Genomic DNA, 22,907 nt, shown 5'->3' on the forward strand with positions numbered 1-22,907 from the left:
CCTCTTTGCAGAAGAAGTGTTTACCACCTGTGATAGCACCCGCAATGCCAAAGTCTGTAGAAGTGGAGTAGCACCTCCATGCATGTTCCACCACTCAAGAGAAGAAAAACTCTCTCGATCTCTAATTGCATGCATGCTCCCAAATGGACAAGTGCTAAGCATATAGTTGCTCAACTGTTTCCGTACCATGGCAGCCTCCTCCTCATCAGGGACTAATTTACCCAATGCAATCATATATTTTTCTAGAACCTCTGGATCTAGGTGTGGTTTTCTCTTGCTCCCCCCGGTGCTGGTGTTGAAAGCCATGATGGATGATAGTATTTAGGTGTCAAAACATATGCTAATGCATGCAATGGAACATTTAGCATTTCCCATCAGTTTTCCACCTCTGCATGAATATAATTGTACAAGGTGATATCTCTAGGCTCAACAATGTCTTTAATCTGCCCCAACATGCTATCCATTTACTCATACACCTACCCAATTATTGGCCGATCTGAATCTGCAAACTTGATCATGTAATAAATTGGTTTGGTGATTTGCAAAACATATTTAATCTGTGACCAAAGAACATGTCAAGAATAATGTACTTGGCTACATTAGCACCATCTTTATGAGTGTTAATTTCCTCACATGATTCAGAGGTCACCATATTAGTTAAAGCTTGTCTCACCTTCACTAGCCTCCTAAAGGTGAGGTAATAACTTGCAAATCTTGTCTGCAAGTTTAAGCAACTGCAACTTGGAGTAAGTGCCATAGAAGTAGTTTACCCTTGTATGCCCCGTGATAAATTTATTGAGTTGCTTCCCTTTCCTGTAAAGCTCATTAATCCATCCACAATCTTTATGCTTCACAATCAGTGTTGCACGAAGCGCCCCCCCCGGTTCGAAGCTCCGAAGCGCGTCCCGTACGGAAGCGCCTAGGAAGCTTCATCGGAAGCGGCGCTTCGGCTTTTTAAGCCGCTTCCTGGAATTTCCGAAGCGCCGGACGGAAGCGCCGCTTCCATGCCTCCGAAGCGCGCTTCATACGGCGCTTCGGGCCTCAGAAGCGCGGCGCTTCGGAGCAGGAAGCACACGCTTCACGCACGCTTCGGCCAAACAGGGCGCGCGCAAGGGAAAAAGACATTCTTTTTTTAATTTTTTTTTTAAGTTATGTTAACTCAGCATTAAGGGGGTGGGTTAGGGTGAGGTTAGAGTGAGGTTAAGGTGAGGAATGAAAAGAATAAAGCCCCCATTCATTCCTCATTTTCTCACTTTGAGTTTATGAGAGTTGGAGAAGAGAGGAAAGGAGAGGAGAAGAGAGGAGAGCTTGGAGGAGTGAAGAAGGAGGAGCTAGGAGAAGGAGGAGGAGCTTGGAGGACTTCATCTACAAGAGCTAAAGAGGTAAGTTCAAACCCCAAACTCCCTTGCTTTTTTGACAATTTTTTTGTATTTTTCTCCTCCCTCTCCTACTCTTTCCCATTGTTTCTACTTGCTCCTTTATTTACAGGTTGTCCACCACCTATATCCATATTCCAAGATGGTGTTCTTTTGGCTTCTATGTATCATTCCACTCTTGGTTTTAATGATGGCAAAGGTGAATAGGAATAGAAGGGAAGAAACAGAAGAGGACAGTGGTGATGGTCCTAATAGGAGTGACCCAATGTATGATGAGGAGGAAGGGTTTGAAGAGGAAGGGGATGAACCTGAAGGGGACACTGAAACACAAGATGGGAAAGCTACATCAACACCCTTGTGGAACTATGTGACCAAACTTGATGGGGGAAAGGGTGGTGGATCTTACAAATTTGTGTGCCCTCATGGTTGTCATGGAGGAAAACCATATTGTGGTTCATATACCCGTCTGAGGAGGCATCTTTGTGGGGTGCTGGACAGTGATGAAAAAAAGGGTCCTGTGGGGGTACAAATTTGCCCAAACATTTCAACTGAAGAAAGAAGAAAATACATCCAAATAGAGATGGCTGCACAACAAAAAAACAAGAAACAAAAACTCATTTTGAATCAAGTGCAACCTCTAAATTTGGTAGTTGCTCATCTCCTCATGGTACTTCTGCAAGCTCTGGAGGTAGAAGAACAATAGGGGATTTCCTTAATGTTGCTGGGAGGGATGATGTGGATGGAAAGATAGTCGTTTTCTTTGTGCTTGCGGTGTACCATTCAATGTGCTTCGCTCTCCCTATTGGCATGAAATGGTAAAGGCCATTGATGAAACCCCAAAAGGATACAAGGCCCCCAACTATGAGAAAGCTAGAAAAATGTTATTAGAAAGAGAAAAAGCTAAGGTTCAAAGAGCTTTGACACGTTTTACAAATGAGTGGGTAGATTCTGGGGTATCCATTGTATCAGATGGGTGGACAAATATTAGAAACCAACATTTGATAAATGTTCTTGGTGTTTCTTCTAGTGGTGCAGTATTTATTGCATGTCATGACTCCTCCTCCATCACTGCATCTGCACAAAACATTGCAGATCTCCTATTGAAATCAATCAAAGATGTTGGTCCGAATAATGTGGTTCAAGTGATCACAGATAATGCAACAAATTGTAAGGCAACAGGAAAAATTATTGAGCGTACTCATCCACACATCTTTTGGTCTGGGTGCCTGGTTCACACATTGAACCTTTTGATGCATGATATTGTGAAACACAAAGAATGTGGGTGGATTGCTGAGGTTTACAGGAGAGGGAAGCAGCTCATTAAATTCATCACAGGGCATACAAGGGTAAACTACTTCTATGGCACTTACTCCAAGTTGCAATTGCTTAAAATTGCAAAGACAAGATTTGCTAGTTATTACCTCACCTTTAGGCGGCTAGTGAAGGTGAGACAAGCTTTAACTAATCAGGTGTGTGCTGAAACATGGGATGAAATTAACACTGACATAGATGGTGCTAATGCAGTCAAGGACATTGTTCTTGACAGTTACTTTTGGGGACAGGTTAAATATGTTTTGCAATTCACCAAACCAATTTATTACATGATCAAGTTTGCAGATTCAGATCGACCAGTAATTGGGGAGGTGTATGAGCAAATGGATAGCATGTTGGGGCAGATTAAAGACATTGTTGAGCCTAGAGATACCACCTTGTACAATTATATTCGTGTAGAGGTGGAAAACCGATGGGAAATGCTAAATGTTCCATTGCGTGCATTAGCATATGTTTTGACACCTAAATACTATCATCCATCATGGCTTTCAACACCAGCACCTGGGGGGGGAAGCAGGAGAAAACCACACCAAGATCAAGAGGTTCACAAAAAATATATGGCTGCATTGAGTAAATTAATCCCTGATGAGGAGGAGGCTGCATTGGTACAGAGACAGGTGAGCAACTATACGCTCAACACTGGTCCATTTGGGAGCATGCATGCAATTAAAGGTCGAGAGACTTTTTCTGCTCTTGAGTGGTGGAACATGCATGGAGGGGGTACTCCACTTCTACAGAGTTTGGCATTGCGGGTGCTATCACAGGTGGTAAACACTTCTTCTGCAGAGAGGTGTTGGAGCTCTTATTCTTTTCCACAGTGTTAAAAGGAACAGGTTGAATTTAGACCGGGCAGAGAGCTTGGTTTATGTTCATTACAACTTGCGATTGTTGTCCCATTACTGTGAAGATGCAAAGTCTAATAAAGACTTGTTGATTTGGGACAAGAATCCAGAGGAGCCCAATTTGGAGGATGGAGTGTTGCGATTAGAGCAATTAGAGGATGCTCTTATCCAGGTATGTCCATTGTGGTATGAATTTTCCAATTTTCCCTTATAAAGCATTTCTCTAATTCATGTTTTTAATTTTTTTTTGTTAACTAGTGTTTTTTTTTTTGCATGAATTTTTTGAGCGATTCTAGGATGATGATGACCGTGTTGATATGCCACCACCCCCACCCCCATCTGGTCCCTTGGTTCCTAGGTTCCATGGTTCAACACCAACAACAGGGGGTTCTTCTTCATCAGTTTCAGTGCCACGACTTCCACAGGCACCATCTTCTTCATTGCCACCACATGGAGGCCCGCCACCACGTTCTATTCGTGGTGGAAGGAGGAGAGATTAGTAGATATATTCACAATACTACTTTTTGTCATAGATTACTCATTAGACTTGTAGACTTGTGAATTTGAATTTTGAACCTTTTTGGCTTGGCGGTGACCAAGTGACATATTTTGTAAACATTATTATTTGAATTTTGGACATGACAAATGTTGACAGTTGCTCACTTGCTAGATAAATCATAATATGCTCTATGTTTTATGTTTTATAATATGCTTAAATGTTTAATGTTTTATAATATGCTTAAAAAATTTGATGTATGTTTGTAATAGCTAGAATATAGATGATTGTTGTACATACTAGTAACTACAATGGAATCATGGATGCCATATCTATCTTGATTTATGCAAAAATATGCATGTTTTCATGTCTTCTACAATTAATTTGGTATTTGGGATGTTTGTTTTGAGTATAAATGCAAAAAAATATAATATATATATATATATATATATATATAGCAGACGCTTCCGCGGACGCTTCGCTTCCTAGATTTTTGGAAAATGACGCTTCGGCGTCCCCGCTTCCACTTCGCTCCCGCTTCATGCAACATTGTTCACAATATCATGCATCAAAAGGTTCAATGTGTGCACCAAGCACCTAGACCAAAAGATGTGTGGATGAGTACGCTCAATAACCATTTCCTGCTGCCTTACAATTTGCTGCATTATCTGTGATCACTTGAACCACATTATTCGGACCAACATCTCTGATTGATTGCAATAAGAGATCTGCAATGTTTTGGGAACTTGCACTGATGGAGGAGGAGTCATGACATGTGATAAATACTGCACCACTAGCAAAAACACCAAGAACATTGATCAAATGTTGGTTTTTAATATTTGTCCACCCATTTGATACAATGGATACCCCACAATCCGCCCACTCATTTGTAAAATGTGTCAAAGCTCTCTGAACCTTTGCTTTTTCTCTTTCTAATAACATTGTTCTAGCTTTCTCATAGTTGGGGGGACTTGTATCCTTTTGGGGCTTCATTGATGGCCTTTACCATTTCATGCCAATAGGGAGAGCGAAGCACATTGAATGGTACACGGCAAGCACAAAGAAATCAGAGTATCTTTCCATCCACATCGTCCCTCCCAACAACATTCAAGAAATCGCCTATTGTTCTTTTACCTCTGGAGCTTGCAGAAGTACCATGAAGAGATGAGCTGCCAAATCTAGAGGTTGCACTTGATTTAGACTGATTTTTTTGTGTCTTGCTTTTTTGTTGTGCAACCTCCTCTATTTGGATGTATTTTCTTCTTTGTTCAGCTGAAATGTTTGGGAAAATTTGTATCCCGACAACACCCTTTTTATCATCACTGTCCATCACCCCATAAAGATGCCTCCTCACATGGGTATATGAACCACTAAATGGCTTTCCTCCATGATAACCATGAAGGCACAAAAATTTCTAGCTCCCACTACCTTTTCCCCCTTCAAGTTTGGTCACATAGTTCCACAAGGGTGTCAATGCAGTTTTCCCCTTAGTGTTTCATTGTTCCCTTCAAGTTCCATCCCCTTCCTCTCCAAACCCTTCCTCTTCATCATACACTGGGTCACTCATATGGGGACCACTATCTTCTTGTTCTTCTTCCTTCTATTCCTAATACCCCTTGCCATCATTAAAACCAAAAGTGGAATGATACATAGAAGCGAAAAGAACACCATCTTGGAATATGAATATAGGTGGTGGATAACTTGCAATTAAATGATCAAGAAGAAAGAATTGGAAAGAGTAGGAGAGGGAGGAGAAAAATACAAAAGACAATGACAAAAAATGAGGGAGTTTGGGGTTTGCACTTACTTTAGCTCTTGTAGATGGAAGCCCTTCTTTACTCCTCCAAGCTCCTCCTCCTTCTTCTAGCTCCTCCTTCACTCCTCCAAGCTCTCCTCAAGTTTCTCCTCTCTTTCTCCTCTCTTCTCCAAGCTCTCAAAAAATACAAGTGAGCAAATGAGAGGTGAAAGGGCCTTTTAATCCCTTCATTCCTTACCCTAACCCATCTTGGACCCACCCCCAAGCAATAGATTTTTTTTTTTTAAAGTTGAATTAGTGGGGCCGCATAGCGGAATCGGCTAACGGCCCACGAAATCGGTTGCAATCCGTACGGATTCAACCCCGAAACGTGGTGTTTCTGTTGGGCGATTGACCGACTGAAACGCGGATTGGGCCGAACGGTTTCGATAGGGCAGGAACCGTCTTTTCTAGCCTGATCCGCGTTTTGGAATTTTCGAAACGCGTTTCAGCCGACGGATCACCCATGGATCCGTACGGATCGCGTTTTGGGGTTTTGATCCTTGGGGGGGTGTTTCATACAACACTGGTTAGGACTCAGTACCAGATATGCTAAAAAATGCTTAGAACTTGAAGAAATCAAGCATGTGATCTAGATCCAATTTGCAAATCTATAAAAAGCAGGGCTAAGGAAATTAGATCTGAGGTGCTAGACTAGCAGATTTAAAAGATAAAATAGTTCTACTTGTAAATTGATGCTAGAAAAAAAAAACTTCAATTGCTATTGTCTAATGCTCATGGAAGGAAATAGATCTCCTGTCCAATATTTCAACAAACAAAGAAGTTCATCCAAGGAGTTAGATGTATGACTTTGGTACCATAATCGGCCTTCATTTTCGCTACATATTGAGACTATCTTTTCCCAAACATGAGCCGTCTATTCATTGTAATATGTTTTTTAAGTAATTCTTCAACAATGTACCAAATGGATTTGATATAAAATATCATAGATTTGATCAAATTGATTATTATAGTATGTTATGTATTTGGTTGTCATGAGGTCTTGGGTTCAAAACCCATTCCCTCTCAACTATAACTATCCTTTTGTCAAATGGCTTTTGCATTTGGAGGACTTGCCACATCACTGCCATGTAGACTCAGCGACCCTTCCAATGTGTGCCACATCAATAGGTGCATCCAAATACAACTTGCCATCTCAGTTGTCACGTGTCATTTTATACACTGCCATGTGTCATTTTCAACACATGCCATATCAACATTTTGTACATGCCAATAAGCATTATGTACATGCCATGTTAGATTTTGTACCTTGCCATGTCAGTATATGATTGATTCCATTTACACCAATCAGAGGTTGACATGTGGCACTTCTAGCTTAGCTTGCGAGAATCGGCACCAATAATTTTAAGCTGATTTTAAAATTACCATAACTTTGTCATATGACTTTAGTTCAGTGTGGTTTTTTGTATACTATATTTTCCAATTCTCTATATGGTGACATAGTTGGATCTAATGATTTATTGTATTTGATGTTGGTGATTTTTATTTGTTCCAAAATCTCAAGGCTAGACCCATTTTTGGAACTTAAAATGGTCATAACTCACTGATACATACACCATTTTGAGTGATTTTTTTTTTCTCTTTTCCAAATGCATAAAATTTCATAGTCTATGTAATGGTGATATCAATTTCTAATGATTTGACCATATGATTATTGAGAATGGTAATGGAGACATTTCTCTTTTGTTTGACTGCAACAATAGTCTATTTGAGATAGTTTTTTGATGGTAGAAATTTGGTTTTATTCTTGGCACAATGTATTTATGATGGGGAGACCATTTTGATTTTACATTGCATTTGGTGCATATTTATGCACTTGTTGAACTTGATGATCATTGTGAGATCACGTTCAAGTTCTTGATGATCATTGTGGGAAGCATGTTCAAGTTGGTCGTCGACACTTTTTAGCTTGTTGGGTCACATTCAGCTTCATCTTTTACTATCATTCATGTCTTCTTGGAGGGATTGTTCTTCAACACAATTTGGACTTGCCATGATGATTTCCCCCTTTGCTTTTAGTGGATCTTTCTTGCAGTTAGCTTTCTATTTATTTCATCTGTTAAAGAGTGGTGTGTGTGAAGAGTTTGGAGACATATTGGTTTTGCAGATTATTACTCTATTTTCAGTTTCTTAGCATTTCACCATGAAGATATTGATGTTGTAATTGCTCATGAAGATATCAATGTTGTCATTGCTGGTCATTTTGCATTGATTCTTGATGGTAGCAGTCTTCTCCTTGTGCCTTATTGAGGACATGGTTGCAGCTTATGGACGTTTTTATACATTGTTCCACTCAACAGCTTATCCTTGACAACAACAAAGTTTGAAGCTATCTTTGCCACTTATCTAGGATGTTTGAAGTTTATGGGGAAATGCAATGTAAAGTTATCTTCTTCTAAATGTGTTCATTACAATACCTAATGTAATGATTATCTAGTGACCTCATTTAATGATGTATAGCCTATCATTATGATGATAGTGAGAACATCATTTTGAGGTCTTTGTGCACACAATGAGGCATCATTAGACTAGTGAGATCTCAAATAGCTCACATTATTGGTCTATTATTCTTATGTAACACAACTCCTTTCTTGACTTAGGTGTTCATTCCTTTAGTTAACATTAGAGGGGATTTTTGATGTGTTTTAATATTGTCCAGTGGCTTGATGTAATTTTGTAATTATGATTAACATTATATCATTTGTGGGGTACTCTTACATGTAACATGGCCTCACTAGACTTTTTTAATACTGCACACATTCAAATGGAGATGGTTTTGGGTAATTTGGTGGTGATTTGTCTCTCAGGTAGTAGTGACCTGCACCCATAGCTCATTCTTATCCACTACTTCTCGCATATCTCTTGATGAGTTTATCATCAACTTTTATGGATTGGTTGATCACCACCCTTCATTGTGCCTTATGAACAATGGTCCAGGTTTCTCCTGGTTACTATACTTTGAGGCAATTGGTCTTGAATCTATAAGAGAGTGGAGGGTGGTTTATGGTATTGAACTGGAAGTTGCATGGATCCCATATGTTCTATAGCTGATGTAATTGCAAGAATTTGTTGAAGAATAAGATCTTGGTTCTGTGGATGTTTCCCCACCATGGGGTTTTACCACATAAATTCCTTGCCTTCTCTCTCTTTCTTGATTATTAGATCTATTTTACTGATTTGATGCTTTCCACAGGAGTCAAGATATGATAGATCTATGTTTATATGTTTATGGAATATGCATATGTTCCTGGTCTTCCATAAACGGTATTTGTCTTATGTTCTTATATTCTGCTGTACTTTCTATTATTTTGCCATACTTTAGGATCCATATGCATGTCTTTTCAACATTCTGTGTATGTTATGGATTGATTATATCTATGAATTAACATTAGAGGAAATAAGCCCAATAATACTTTGCCACTGCGTACCTGTTCAAACAGAGTGTGTCAATGTTCATACACATGGTTGTTTGATGTGTCTCCTTGACAAGGGAGATTGAATTTGCTTGTCACAAAAGGCACACGCACTTAACTGAATTTAAGTAGGACAATATTCTATTCTAATTATACCAAAACGTTGGGTTGAATTGCAAGTATATTGGAATATTATTTAATTTCAGACTTCTTGTTGACTTGTTACAGATAAATCTATCATACTAATATTCTGAGCTAAACATTGATTAGTTAAATATTGCAAAGTCAAGAGAGTCAGCAAATGCAGGTTATGTTATATTTCAATCGAGACAAAGAAGAGTATGCAAGAATCAACTTACATCACCAAGAGAGATTAGGATAATCTAAATAATTTAATATTTTTGTCTTCCATCTGGATTATGCCCAATTCAAATAAGGAAACTTCATGAAGTTTCTTTCCAAACAAGTTCAGAGTTCCTTATTTGGGACTGTTCATGATATGAGCCTTTTGGAGCAGTTCTGTTGTTGTTTGAACTTGGGAAATTATTTCGTATCTCATATTTGATTTTCATCAACAATATGTAGGATTCTTTTGTTGTCAGAGCTTTAGTACTTTAATTTTTCTTCTGGGAGAATTGTTGCCTAATATTTGCTGGGCATACTTTTTTTTCCCAAATTACATGCTCTTGGGGAACCCCCGAGGACCTCCCCTCATTTTCAAGATGTTACCCAGGGTAACCCCTAGAATCTTCAGGGTAACCCTAGAATCTTCGGGGCACAGGGCTGGTCAACAACTAGGCTTGAAGCCATTACAGTAATACAATTGTTAAGAGCTCAGCATGTCACTTGCGGGAACTGGGGATACTTTTTTTTTCCCAAATTACATGCTCTCGGGGAACCCCCGAGCATCTCCCCTCATTTTGAAGATGTTACCCAGGGTAACCACTAGAATCTTCAGGGTAACCCTAAAATCTTCGGGGCACAAGGCTGGTCAACAACTAGGCTTGAAGCCATTACAGTAATACAATTGTTAAGAGCTCAGCATGTCACTTGCGGGAATCGAACTTGTGTGGGGAGGATAACAACATTCCGGCCAACCACCTGAGTTAAACCAATTGACTTTTATTGGGCATACTAATGAAATTTCTTTTGAAGTTTCCATGTGTCGGTTGAATATTTCGAGGCTGGTCTTGATTGCCATTTAGCTACTTATTGTTATGCTGTGACTAATTGTTGTCTCTAATTCTATAATTGCTTTTGTGGGAGAGCTGATCACAACTTTTAGAAGCTTGTCTTTGCTGCTTCTAATAAGCTATTAGCTGCTTTACTGTGGCAAATCCTTTTTTGTAGAGTAATATAAACTCTTTTGTTGGAGTGCTTGCTGCATGTTTCAAGTCATAATCTTGTAAGTTATACTATTTTTTCATCACAGGCTTTAAAATCTCATGGTTCCTGACCAATTACTGTTTTGTTTATTCTGTGTTGCAGCATACTGTGTTGTTGCAGATGAATCAGTTGGAAGACAACTACCAATTGCCTTTCTGGAGCGCATTAAGGATGACTTCAAGAAACGATATGGTGGTGGAAAAGCTGACACAGCTGTTGCTCACAGCCTTAATAAAGACTTTGGGTAAGGGTAAAAGACACAAGTAGCTGTCACGACAAATAAACTTTTACTCTGGAAATTTATTTTCCTTTCTTTTTCTGGTTCAATTTATTAAGTTGGGACTTGCCTTGTTCGTTCTTGAAGACCAAAATTGAAAGATCATATGCAGTATTGTGTTGATCACCCAGAAGAGATTAACAAACTTGCAAAAGTGAAGGCTCAGGTTTCTGAAGTTAAAGGCGTAATGATGGAGAATATTGAGAAGGTAATTTCTTTCTCTCATGAACATTTATGAGAGCATCTAGGATCACTAATTGAACATAAGCACCCCTATTTGGCGGACCTTTTTTTGAAAATGCATCATATATTTCATTGTAAATCAAATGTATGTACATCAAGTTTGTCACATAATGAACTGTCACACAAGATCTCCCTACACAAGCAATGAGATTTAGCATGTCTGCTTTGGTTCCAACTTAAAGAGTATCGGTGTATTTCATAAAGTTGGCATTCGTGGCTCGAATTGGGATAGCCAATTATGATCTGAATGCGGAAACTTCTCCCAGGTTGAGCAGAGTATTTGCCTAATGAATAGTTGCTCAACAATGCTATTTTCATGTGCAAGAGATTTATGTCTGTCTGACCACATCTCACACACTCTTCTGCCTGCTCAGAATATAATCTATTTGTCCGAAGAAATAAACTCCCTCCAACGAAGAGGAGAAATAAAGAGAACATTAAACTGGACAACAATTTAGGCCCAAAACATTCTGGGAATCTTTCAGTTTCACATTATATGCTTAACTATTTCAAGTTTATGACAAACCACACAATATTTGTTTGTAAAACTAGTGCAATGTAGTTAATTCTTTACCGTTTATCTATTATAAGGACTGAAATCCAAGTATGAGTGGGACTTATAGATACTGTGACACCTCCTGATTCACCTTGTTTTCTAATATTTAACATTCCATTTTTTATTAATGATTTTCCATTGCTCAAGTTGGCCAAATCTTAGCATAAAGCTCCTTGGTTTGATAGTACTTAAGCGGCTTAGCATAAGACTATCTCCACATCTTCCAAATAGGTCCATGAGCATCCACGTATAGCTAAAACAGATGATCATTTGGAATAAAAAAATTTCCTTACATCTGTTACTAATCTTGTCATTAAAGCCATCAAGTCTTCCTCCTTAGACCCCTCCATAAAAAATAACTCGTTCCAAACAAACTGCAGACCCCTAGAAACTATGGACAACCTAAGATTCATAAAACAGATACCCCCCGAGACCCATTGTCACTGCCATTGGTGTATGGTGTACCTACCCATGCCTTCTCCCGCTTTCTTGCACAAAAACTTAAACCCTTGACTGGCCAAACCCCTTCCGTTATTAAAGACTTCTATGACTTTATTCAAAAATCAAAACTTTTACACCTTGATTAACATGACGTCATGGTAAGTTTTGATGTGGTTTCCTTATTCGCAAAAATCCCGGTACTTGAAGCCATTAATCCTCTCTCCAATATGATTGACCCGGAGACCCTTTGTCTTGTCGACATTTGCCTTATCCACCTTCTTTACCTACCAAGGAGTCTGTTATGAGCAAATAGAAGGTATTGCAATGGGTTACTCTCTTTCCCCCGTTGTCGCCAATATTTATATGGAAAATTTCGAAACCAAAGCTTTGAATATCTTTCATTTAAAGCCCAAATGTTGGTCACGGTTTGTGGACGACACTTTTGTAATATGGCCCCATGGTCTTCTCGCCATAGATTCCTTTTTAACCCATCTCAACAACATATACCCCCACATCCAATACACCATGGAAATCCATGAATCCAACTTGCTTCCTTTTCTAGATGTTCTTGTCTCTCGTCAAACTAATGGTACCCTCTCCCACCAAGTCTATGGGAAAAAAACCCACTCCGACCGTTATCTCCATGCCAACTCTCATCATCACCCTGCTCAAAAGTTGATTGTTCTCAAAATCTTAGCCACTCGAGCCTTTCGAAACTCAGCTCCCTAATTTCTTGTAAAGGCTCTTAGCCAATGGTTACTCCCTTTCTCAGATCAAAAGAGCCCTCCATTCTGTAGCCCACCCAAATCTTTAAAACAACTTCCGTTCACCCCCTTTCTAGAATTTCCCTCCCCTATACCCATGGCTTCATTGATCACATCTCTAAGATTCTTTCGAAAAAGAATGTCAAAGCACTGTTTTATCCCCATACCACCCTTAACAATCTGTTTGGGTTTTCCAAAGACAAATTGGATCGCATGCTTGGCCCAAGAGTTTATCACATCCCTTGCTCATGTGTAAAATCATATCGGTTAAACTGGTAGGTCCTTTAACATGTGACTCAAAGAGCATATAGCTGACACCCATCATAATCAAATCTCAAAATCCACTCTAGCAGAGCACTCCCACAATACCAATCACCTCATCAATATTGATGATTTCAAAATCTTGGGTTCAACTCCTTTCTACCCCTAGTGCATTATTAGAGAAGCCCTCGAAATAGAAAAACATCCCAACAAATTCAATTGTGAAGATGGCTATAAAATTAGTCAGCCTTGGAAACCCACCATCCATTTTCTCACTATCCCAAACTCCTAACACCTCTCACTAGTATTTTTATTTCATCCATTGTCACCCCCTTGAGGCCTCCCTCTATAACCCTTATGAAGTTATACCTCTTCTCTTTTATCCTGTTTCCCCCTTATTTCCTTCACCCTCATCCTTGTTAAACTTGTTACTCCCCTTATTATTCTTGTTTTCTTTCTTACACCTCCCTCCCAATTTTCGTCACATTGTTCTTATATCTTCAATCATTGTTTTGAATTTTATCTAATCGTTAGTACCCTTCCCCCTGTTGGAAAATGTAACTAGTTTCGGTCTTCATAATGAAAGAAAAAATATTATTGAATTTATCTATTATTTTTATCTTTTGATTTAGCATGTTCTTCATGCTCATTAGAGTAATAAAGAGTCACAAAAATTTGTAAAAGAGTCATGTCAAATTTGACATTTGTAAAGAAAGGAAAATAATCTTTTATTCTTACAAAATTTGTTATCAAACCTTCAAGTCGGCCCTCCCTCTGTAAATCCGGTTTGTGTGGCATCACCTTCCTGGACAACTATATAAAGAGGTAACTTGACTTCCAAGAGATAGCAAATCATCTGAAAAGGAAGTGCGAATTCTGTGATTGAGTAAAGAGAAGAATAACAAAACTGAAGTCAAGGAGAAGTTTGAAGCAATGTTGCACGAATTGTACTCGTATAAGACTCATCTGGCTATTGACTCAACGACCCGTATAAAGACACGGGAATGACTCGTATAACACTCGACAAAATACAAAAAAAAGTTTAAAAAATATGATCTCCAAAAAAAAATTAAAAAAATATGAATTTTGAGTGGGTCCACGGGTCTTATGCGGGTCTTCACAGGTTCAATACGAGTAGATGTGTTCTATGCGGGTTTGGACGAGTACGAGTAGAGATCGCGCGTCCTATGGGAGTGATCCGTCTCGTTATAGAACCCGTCAAGACCCGCGAGTCTTAGGAGAGTGGTGCTACATTGGTTTGAAGTCAAAACAAAAGAAGGCAGACCAAATTCTAAATCCTATTCTTTCACACGTGTGATTTCTTTGAAGTTCTGTGATAGGGCCAAAAATCTGAAGCAACTTACAATTTGTGAGGGTAGAAATTTCTCTGAAGTTGGTAATCGAACAATGATCTTTTTTTTGTAGCTTGATTGAAGTTTGAAGAAACTTAACTTTGACTTTGACTTGGGAAGAGGGTTGACTTGGAAGAAAGATTTGGTCTTGGGTTGGATATCTCATTTTGAATTGATTCAATAAGAGGATTGTTGGGTTTTCCCCTTTTGAGGGGTTTTGCCCTGGCTTGAAAGCCTAAATTTTTGTGTCTCTTACTTCTTTGTGATCTTGGAAGAATAGTTTGTGTAATTGCTTGATGAAGAAGAAATAATAACTAATAAAAGAAAGAAGATTAACTCTCACAAGTAATTACCAAGTAAGAAAATCTACTTTACCTTTGATTTTCTAACATGGTATTAGAGCTAAGGTGAAGAGGAGACACTATTACTAGATAGAAAATAGATGGTCATCTTTGGAGCAACTATATTTAAAGACATCTCTAATAGAACAGTTCAGTAGCAACTTTCTTCCAATTCTACATGCCTAATTCAATGGCTTTTGCATGCAAGGAGAACAATAAGCTAGAAGGCACATCCAACTTCAAGGCATGAAAAAAGAGAATTGACTTAGTTCTTAGAGAGAATGATGTCATGAAATTCATTCTAGGAAAGGTTCCAACTCCAAATGAAAATAATGCCCAGGAAATGGAAAAATATGAAAAAGGGAAAATTAAGGCTCAAAGAATTCTCTTTGAGTCTATCAAAGACCACCTTAAATCTTTTGCATCAGATGCATCTACATCTAAAGAAGTCTATGATACCTTGGTGAAATTATACATCAAAGATCAACTTCAAGAAGTTGGTGAGAAAATATTTGATCCAGAATTAATTATAGTGGCAATCAAGGCCTTACCTAAAGAGTGGGATGGTTTTGCATGCAGCATCTATGCAAGAAAAGAAGCTCCATCATTTGAAGAATTATGGGCTTAATGTTCAATAGAAGAATCTAGAATCAAAATTAATTAAGTCAATGGAGTTGCATTAATTGATAGAGACTGATTGGAAAGGTCAACCAAGTTGTGTCCAAAGTTGACTGAACAATAGATTGGCTAACCCTTTATTGTTATAATCAATTAGTTGAAGGAACTATGTGATGAACTATCGTCAAGGCAAGAAGCAGTGCAGTGTTGGACACAGTACATGATGCAGTAGGTGAAGACCTTAAGTACATGGTCATGGACTGTTAGGAGGCAGATTTGGAGCGCTAGTTCAAGAAGTTGCAAGATGAGCAGACTCAGTGATAAGAGGGCTGGTTGAGGAAGCTACAACAATTGCATGTAGCTGATGTAAGGGAAGTATGAGTACTTCTGAGACAAGCTGAGTCTTGTTGATGCACTCTCCCTGTTTGAGAGGAAATGAGCATGGATTTCTCCTCTTAGGTTGAGAGGGAGTAAGGTTGGATACTGGTTCTTGTTGAGTCAGGTATTGTGGCAAATTAGGATTGATATCATAAATCAAGTACATGGACATGGATAAGGAGAATGGTGGATTGGATAAGCATCTTGGATAGTCATTTTTGAGTCATGTACTATGATGGATTATGATGGAGATCCTAAGTCAAGTACAAGGACTTGGATAAAGAATGGTCCGGTGGACAAACATTCCTTGAGGGAAATGGTCCGGTGGAGGACATACTCTAGGTATCCTAGGTGGAGTATGTACTTCAGAGAGGCGATGTGGTGTTCGATGGAATGCCTCCTAGCATTGTGCTCTGATCTTGTGAAGAGATAGAGTGTACCTATCAAGGCCTTGTTTATGTGACAATGCTGGCTATGATGATAATATTCTCATTGATGCTTATCAATCTAGATCCCTTCTTATGTGAATATTTCAACTTGAGATAGACCTGTTGAGTCATTATGAATACCTCCCTAGTTAAGAGGGAGTGTTGGAAAATGTAACTAGTGTCGGTCTTCATAATGAAAGAAAAAATATTATTAAAGTTATTTTTTCATTTTTTTTTTTATCTTTTGATCTAGCATGTTCTTCATACTCATTAGAGTAAAAAAGAGTCAAAGAAATTTGTAAAAGAGTCATGTCAAATTTGACATTTGTAAAGAAAGGAAATAATTTTTTATTCTTGTAAAATTTGTTATCAAACCTCCAAGTCGGCCCTCCCTCTGTCAAGTTGGCCTGTGTGGCATCACTATCCAACTATATAAAGAGGTAACTTGACCTCCAAGAGATAGCAGATCATTTGAAAAGGAAGTGCGAGTTTTGTCATTGAGTAAAGAGAAGAATAACAAAACCGAAGTCAAGGGGAATTTTGAAGTCAAACAAAAGAAGGTAGACCAAATTCTAAATCTTACCCTTTCACACGTGCGATTTCTCTAAAGGTCTGAGATAGGGCCAAAACTCTGAAGCAACTTAGAATTTGTGACAGGGCTGAAATTTTTTTGAAGTTGGTAACTGGACAGTGATCTGATTTTTGCAGCTTGATTGAAGTTTGAAGAAACTTGACTTTGACTTTGACTTGGGAGGAGGGTTGACTTGGAGGAATTCTTTCGTGGGTTGGATATTTCATTTTGAATTGATTCAATAAGAAGAGGATTGTTGGGTTTTCCCCTTTTGAGGGGTTTTTCCCTGGCTTGAAAGCCTAAATTTCTGTGTCTCTTACTTCTTTGTAATCTTGGAAGAATAGTTTGTGTAATTGCTTGATGAAGAAGAAACAATAAGTAAAAAAAGAAAGAAGACAAACTCTAATAAGTAATTAGCAAGTAAGAAAATCTACTTTACCTTTAATTTTCTAACACCCCCTCGTCATTCCTCTCCCCATTTTAATCTTCTTTTGTTTCTCTTCCCTTCCCCTTCTCCTTTTTAATAACTATAATTAATAATTTCTAGCTAACATTCCTTACCAAAAGCTTCAAATCATTGTCATTTACTTTGATTTGTTTCTTTGAATAAACTAACATCATTTCCTTTATTAAATTTTTTTGCCCCTTGTAATATTATCTTCTTAATCACTTAACGACACACAGTGAAAAGGATTAAGACATTAGCGCTATTACCTTTAATAATACTATTGATATCTATATTAATAATATATTAATCCTATCAACATTATCATTTTGAATATTACAACATTAATACTTAAGTCGTTTAATATTAATACTAATGCTTTTAGCCCCCGACGCAGCGCAATTTGTGATGACCGTGAAAATGAAGTGGTTATGTACTAGGACGTTCGAGGTTCGAATCCCCTCGATTTACCTGTGTCTGTAGAAGGGGCATACATAGGCACCTAGGGGTTATAGTGGTAACAATAGAAATTGGCCTTGTTTCATGCAAATATGAAACCAACCTAGTTACTGATTCCTCTAGTCACAAAAAAATACTATTGCTTTTAATAATATCAATTTTACTATTACTTTTAATAATATCAATTTTACTATTATTAATATTATTAATTAAACTTATTTCTTGATTATTATTATTAATATCATTTAAATAATAATATTAATTCATTTGTTTTATTAATAACAATATTAATAAGGTCAAAAGATCTTAGCTTGGTTTGGTGAACAATTCGTTACCCTAGTTGCATGGGTTTAAGTCTCCAGAGGCATGTAATTGGCGTGGTTGTGGCATTTATGAAATAGTTGCATTTGGTGTAATAGTGGAAGCTATCAAAGCTATCAATTCTTACGAAATTCCGGTTTCGATTTAAAAAAAAAGATGAAATAAATATTAACAATATTACTATTTAAATATTACTAACAATAACATTAATAGTAATGATATTACTAAAATACTTTTATAATATAATAATACTACTAATAACAATACCAATATCTCTAAGAATGCACGCTTCTATGATTCATGACTTATATCAAGTATTTTCTGGACTAGATCACATACAAATTTTCAAGTCAATGCGTTTTTATCCACTCACTGTGGTTCATCATCAGGAAATAGATTAATAGTTGAACTAGAGAATTAATATATAGTAGAGGTGCAACGGCTAATTCGAGCAGTTAAAATGTTTTATTAATTAATTTATCAATTATCTATTATTTAATCATGTAGCTAGAATGACTAACCCAAAAGTGACAATATTCTATTAAATTATTTATTCATTTATCTATAATTTAATATTTCAATCTAAAGTTCCTTTTGACTAAATAATAGATTAATTAAATAAATATCACTCTTGTATATTATTTTTTGACTTTTGTTTAATTCTTTTATTGATTTTTAATTTCCATTCCCTTTTAGGATTTTTATTTCAATTCTCTAATATGTTCCTATTAAAGAAATTAAACAAAAGTCAAAAAATAAGAAGAGTGATATTTCTATTATTAATCAAAATGTACTTTAGATTGAAATATTAAATTATAGATAAATGAATAAATAATTTAATAAAATATTGACTGTTGGGTTAGCCGTTTCAACTTCATGATTAAATAATAGATAATTGAATAAATAAATTAATAAAATATTTTGATTGTTGGGATTAGCCATTGCATCTCTACTATATATTAATTCTCTAGTTTAGCGATCCATCTATGCCCTGATGATGAACCACACCATAGTAAGTGGTTCGAAACGCATTGACTTGAAGATTTGTATGTGATTTAGTTTGAAAAATACTTTGATATAATACCAATATCTATTACTTACTAAACATATTAACTCAACATTTCGATAATAGTATTAATAACAAGTTTAAACAAATTAATAATTTGCTAATTATGTCAATAGCCATGTCTCTTTTGGAATAGGGCTTTCAGAATCTTAATTTAATTATCAATAAATACTAGCTGGAATATTTGAAAATATTTATAGTAGTATACACAAATCAATGGTTGAGATTTATCTCCAAAGTAGTTATGTCCTAATGATGAACCACACTTGTTGGTTCGAAACGAGTCGGCCAAAAATTTCTCTCATGTGATTTCTACGGAAAGACTTAATTCATTATGGATCACAAAAGCCTGAATAAAATAGTTATGTTTTATTTACTTTTTTAATTAAATTGGTTAATTAAACAAATGCCATATGAACAAGTGCCATATGAAGTGAGTTATGGTTTTTGGGCATGTGGCATTGATAAGCCATGGTATTGTAACAAAGCCTCTTTACAAATTAAGAATCTCCATGGTAAAGTGGGGCTAAATCTCCATAGTTAAGATTCCTGCCCCATTTTTTTTAAACGTGTATATATCTATATATATATATATATATAAAATAATTAATAATAATTTAAAAGTAAGTTATAATTTACATATTTGTTTATGATTTTTTTTAATTTTTACCAATGTGAGATGTGTCATGAAGTAATTGTTTTGATGCTTACTATGAATTGATGTCTATCTATGTTTATTATCCATTTAATTTATATGTCTGCTTTAATTAATATCTATAACAAGATCCCCCTTTTTTGGCCTATCTAATTATTTTTAGTCTTATGGACCTAACTTATCCCTAAAAATTCCTATTAGTAATAACATCATTACTTTGTGACAAATTACAACAATAATATTGCCTTTTAATTTTAATAATATTGATTTTACTCTTGGGCTAAATCTCCATAGTTAAGATTCTTGCTCCATGTTTTTTCAAACATGTATATATATATATATATATATATATAAAATTAATAATAATTTAAAAGTAAGTTATAATTTACATTTTTTTTTTATGATATTTTTTTTTTTTTTTTAATTTTTTACCAATGTGAGATGTGTCATGAAGTAATTATTTTGATGCTTATTATGAATTGATGTCTATCTATGTTTATTATCCATTTAATTTATATGTCTGCTTTAATTAATATCTGTAACAAGATCCCCTTTTTTGGCCTATCTAATCATTTTTAGTCTTATGGACCTAACTTATCCCTAAAAATTCCTATTAGTAATAACATCATTACTTTGTGACAAATTACAACGATAATATTGCCTCTTAATTTTAATAATATTGATTTTACTGTCAAGTCCCACTAGCACAACCAATTGAGGATGGGCCTCGTCAGCAAGGCGAGCCAGGATCAAACCTCATAGGGGGTGGTTGTGCCCTGTGTTACGGGAAGGAGACATGCTAAAAATTCTAGTTAGCTAAGGGTTGGTGTGGCCCAGGTTGGGTGCGATCCGTAGGTGACTTTGACGACTTAGATACGCCTGGGTCGTGACTTCTCAAGCCACAGGTCAAGCCTGGAGGATCCTAGACAACTTGACAAAAAAATAAAAATAATATCAATTTTACTATTACGAATATTATTAATTAAACATATCTCTTGATTTTTTTTTTTTTTTTGTAAGCTTGGTAGGACTACATCTTCATCATTCCAATTTCTCACTCCGATTAGGGGGATAGCACAAGATTTGAACCCATGACTTCCGGTTCGGTGAGACTTCATTTCCACGACCATTGCCAATTGAGCTACCCCAAGCGGACTATTATTACTTTTTTTTAACCAGAATGATAGTTTGGTATTTATATGCAAGTCTATGCTTGGATCACAACAAATACATTTGGTAGTAAATCTTCAAAATTTTTTCATGAACCTTCTTATCCAACAAAACTACAAATTTTTCCAAAGGGACTCCAAATTGCACAAGAAAAAATGGGGTTTTGTAGGTATATACCTTACAAAACTGGTCCATCAAAAAACATAATTTACATGCCATACTATAATTGATTGATAATTTGATAATGCAGTCCTTCATAACTGTGTAATGCCAATTCATTTAGCTTTAAGGAATAGGAGAAGCCCTGATTCAAGCATTGATTTTTAAATATCCCAATTTTAATTTACATCCTTCATTAGCACATAAGTTTGAATCTTGATTGAGATCACAGAGAACATGGAAATATGTTATTGAAGAGAACCATTTCGTTGCTTTCCTAATTCTTTCCATAAAACTTTCTAATGTTTTCTCCCTCGGAGAGGAGCCCTTCACTAAGTCTTGAATAAGGAGGGAGTCTACGAAAACAGTGAGATAAGTTACATGTTTTTCTTTTGCTAACTGAATCCCCTGGTAGAGGGCACAAGTTTCAGCTTGGTTGTTTGTCATGCATTCTAGGCCGCATGAATACTATGCAACTTTAACTTCCTTAGCCCCATGAATACTTTGCAACTTTAACTTCCTTGGGGCCATAGAGCACCCATCCCCCTCTTGCCATTCCTCTCTTAATTTTAATTTTAATTTTTTTAATCTGCAGAAAAATTGTAAACTTTTATTAATATTTATAAAAAGTTACATAAGTACATGCCTTATGCATTCAACATAAACATTCCTCTCTTAATTATTATTACTACTAATAATAATAATAATAATATCAATTAAATTAACAATACTAATAATATTAATTAATAATAATACAAATAAGATTATAGAAATAAATATTAATAATACTACTATTCAAATAATATTAATACTAACATTAATGTTAGTATTAATACTGATAAACTATCATAGTATTAATAATATTACTGATAACAATACTATTAACATTTACTAATTAAACCCCCGGATGCGGGTGCTGGCACGTCACAGGGGGTCGAGCCACATGCCCAGCATGTGCCGCCCCGTGCTAATAGTTATAGTTAATGGGAATACGCCGCCAAAGATCAAAATTCCGCAACCCGAGCTCTGGGCATTCAATGCCGTGCAGAGTGAATAGATGGAGTTGCAGTATGCAGTTATTGCTCGCCCACAGCGAGGGAATGAGGCAGGATATCAAGGTGCAGAAGAGACGCTACGAGCGCATTGGCATAGTGAGGCTGGGGAGACACAGACGCGGGAGAATTCTGGGTGGGCGGTTATCCTACCACCTCGGCAAGCAGTCTTGGTCTTCAGTCGTTGCAATTCAGGTATATGCCTTCGGTGGGAGCAGCAATCCAAGAGCTTGCAAGGCAAACTGGTTACAAGGAGTGAATTTCCTCCCTCAGGCAAAGATTGCTCAGAGGTTGACACGCCTGAGGGGGACTTGTGGCGAGATCCGCCTTGTGTTTGGTCTTACAATCCGCCTCAGGTTCACGAGGAAGACAGAGGGGTGTCCATGGCAAAGCTACGGGAACGGCAACCAAGCAGAAGAGGACCTGGGCGAGGTTCGTCCTCTCGACAGCCGGCAGCGGATGAGCACCATCACTGCTGCTGCTGCTACTGCTACAGGCGGGCAAGAGCCACACCAATTCGAGCTGGGCAATTCGTGGAGGTTGGTAGCTCAAGTGAAGGGGAGCCAGTTCTTCCAGCATTTGGCTCGGTTGTGTTCACCCTGGGAAGCTCACAGGACACTGCAGGTATCAATGCTCATATTTCAGTTCTTTTTACTAAAGTTCCTGAAAGGAATGATGGTGGGAAGCCT

At 37.0% G+C, this 22,907-nt stretch overlaps 1 protein-coding gene across 1 annotated transcript in view; it reads left to right on the forward strand.

The window, feature by feature from the left end:
• LOC149151687 (vesicle-associated membrane protein 721-like) overlaps positions 1-22,907 on the forward strand; it is a 77,370-nt gene that overhangs the window by 9,632 nt on the left and 44,831 nt on the right. The window contains exons 2-3 of the mRNA XM_089445705.1: positions 10,764-10,905; positions 11,026-11,146. Of these exons, the coding sequence (XP_089301831.1) occupies positions 10,764-10,905; positions 11,026-11,146 (263 nt within the window). The remainder of the gene's footprint in view (positions 1-10,763; positions 10,906-11,025; positions 11,147-22,907) is intronic.

Source organism: Pinus tabuliformis, chromosome 9, assembly GCF_031772625.1.
Source record: "Pinus tabuliformis cultivar Carrire ecotype Pingquan chromosome 9, CPIR1, whole genome shotgun sequence".
NCBI lineage: Eukaryota > Viridiplantae > Streptophyta > Pinopsida > Pinales > Pinaceae > Pinus > Pinus tabuliformis.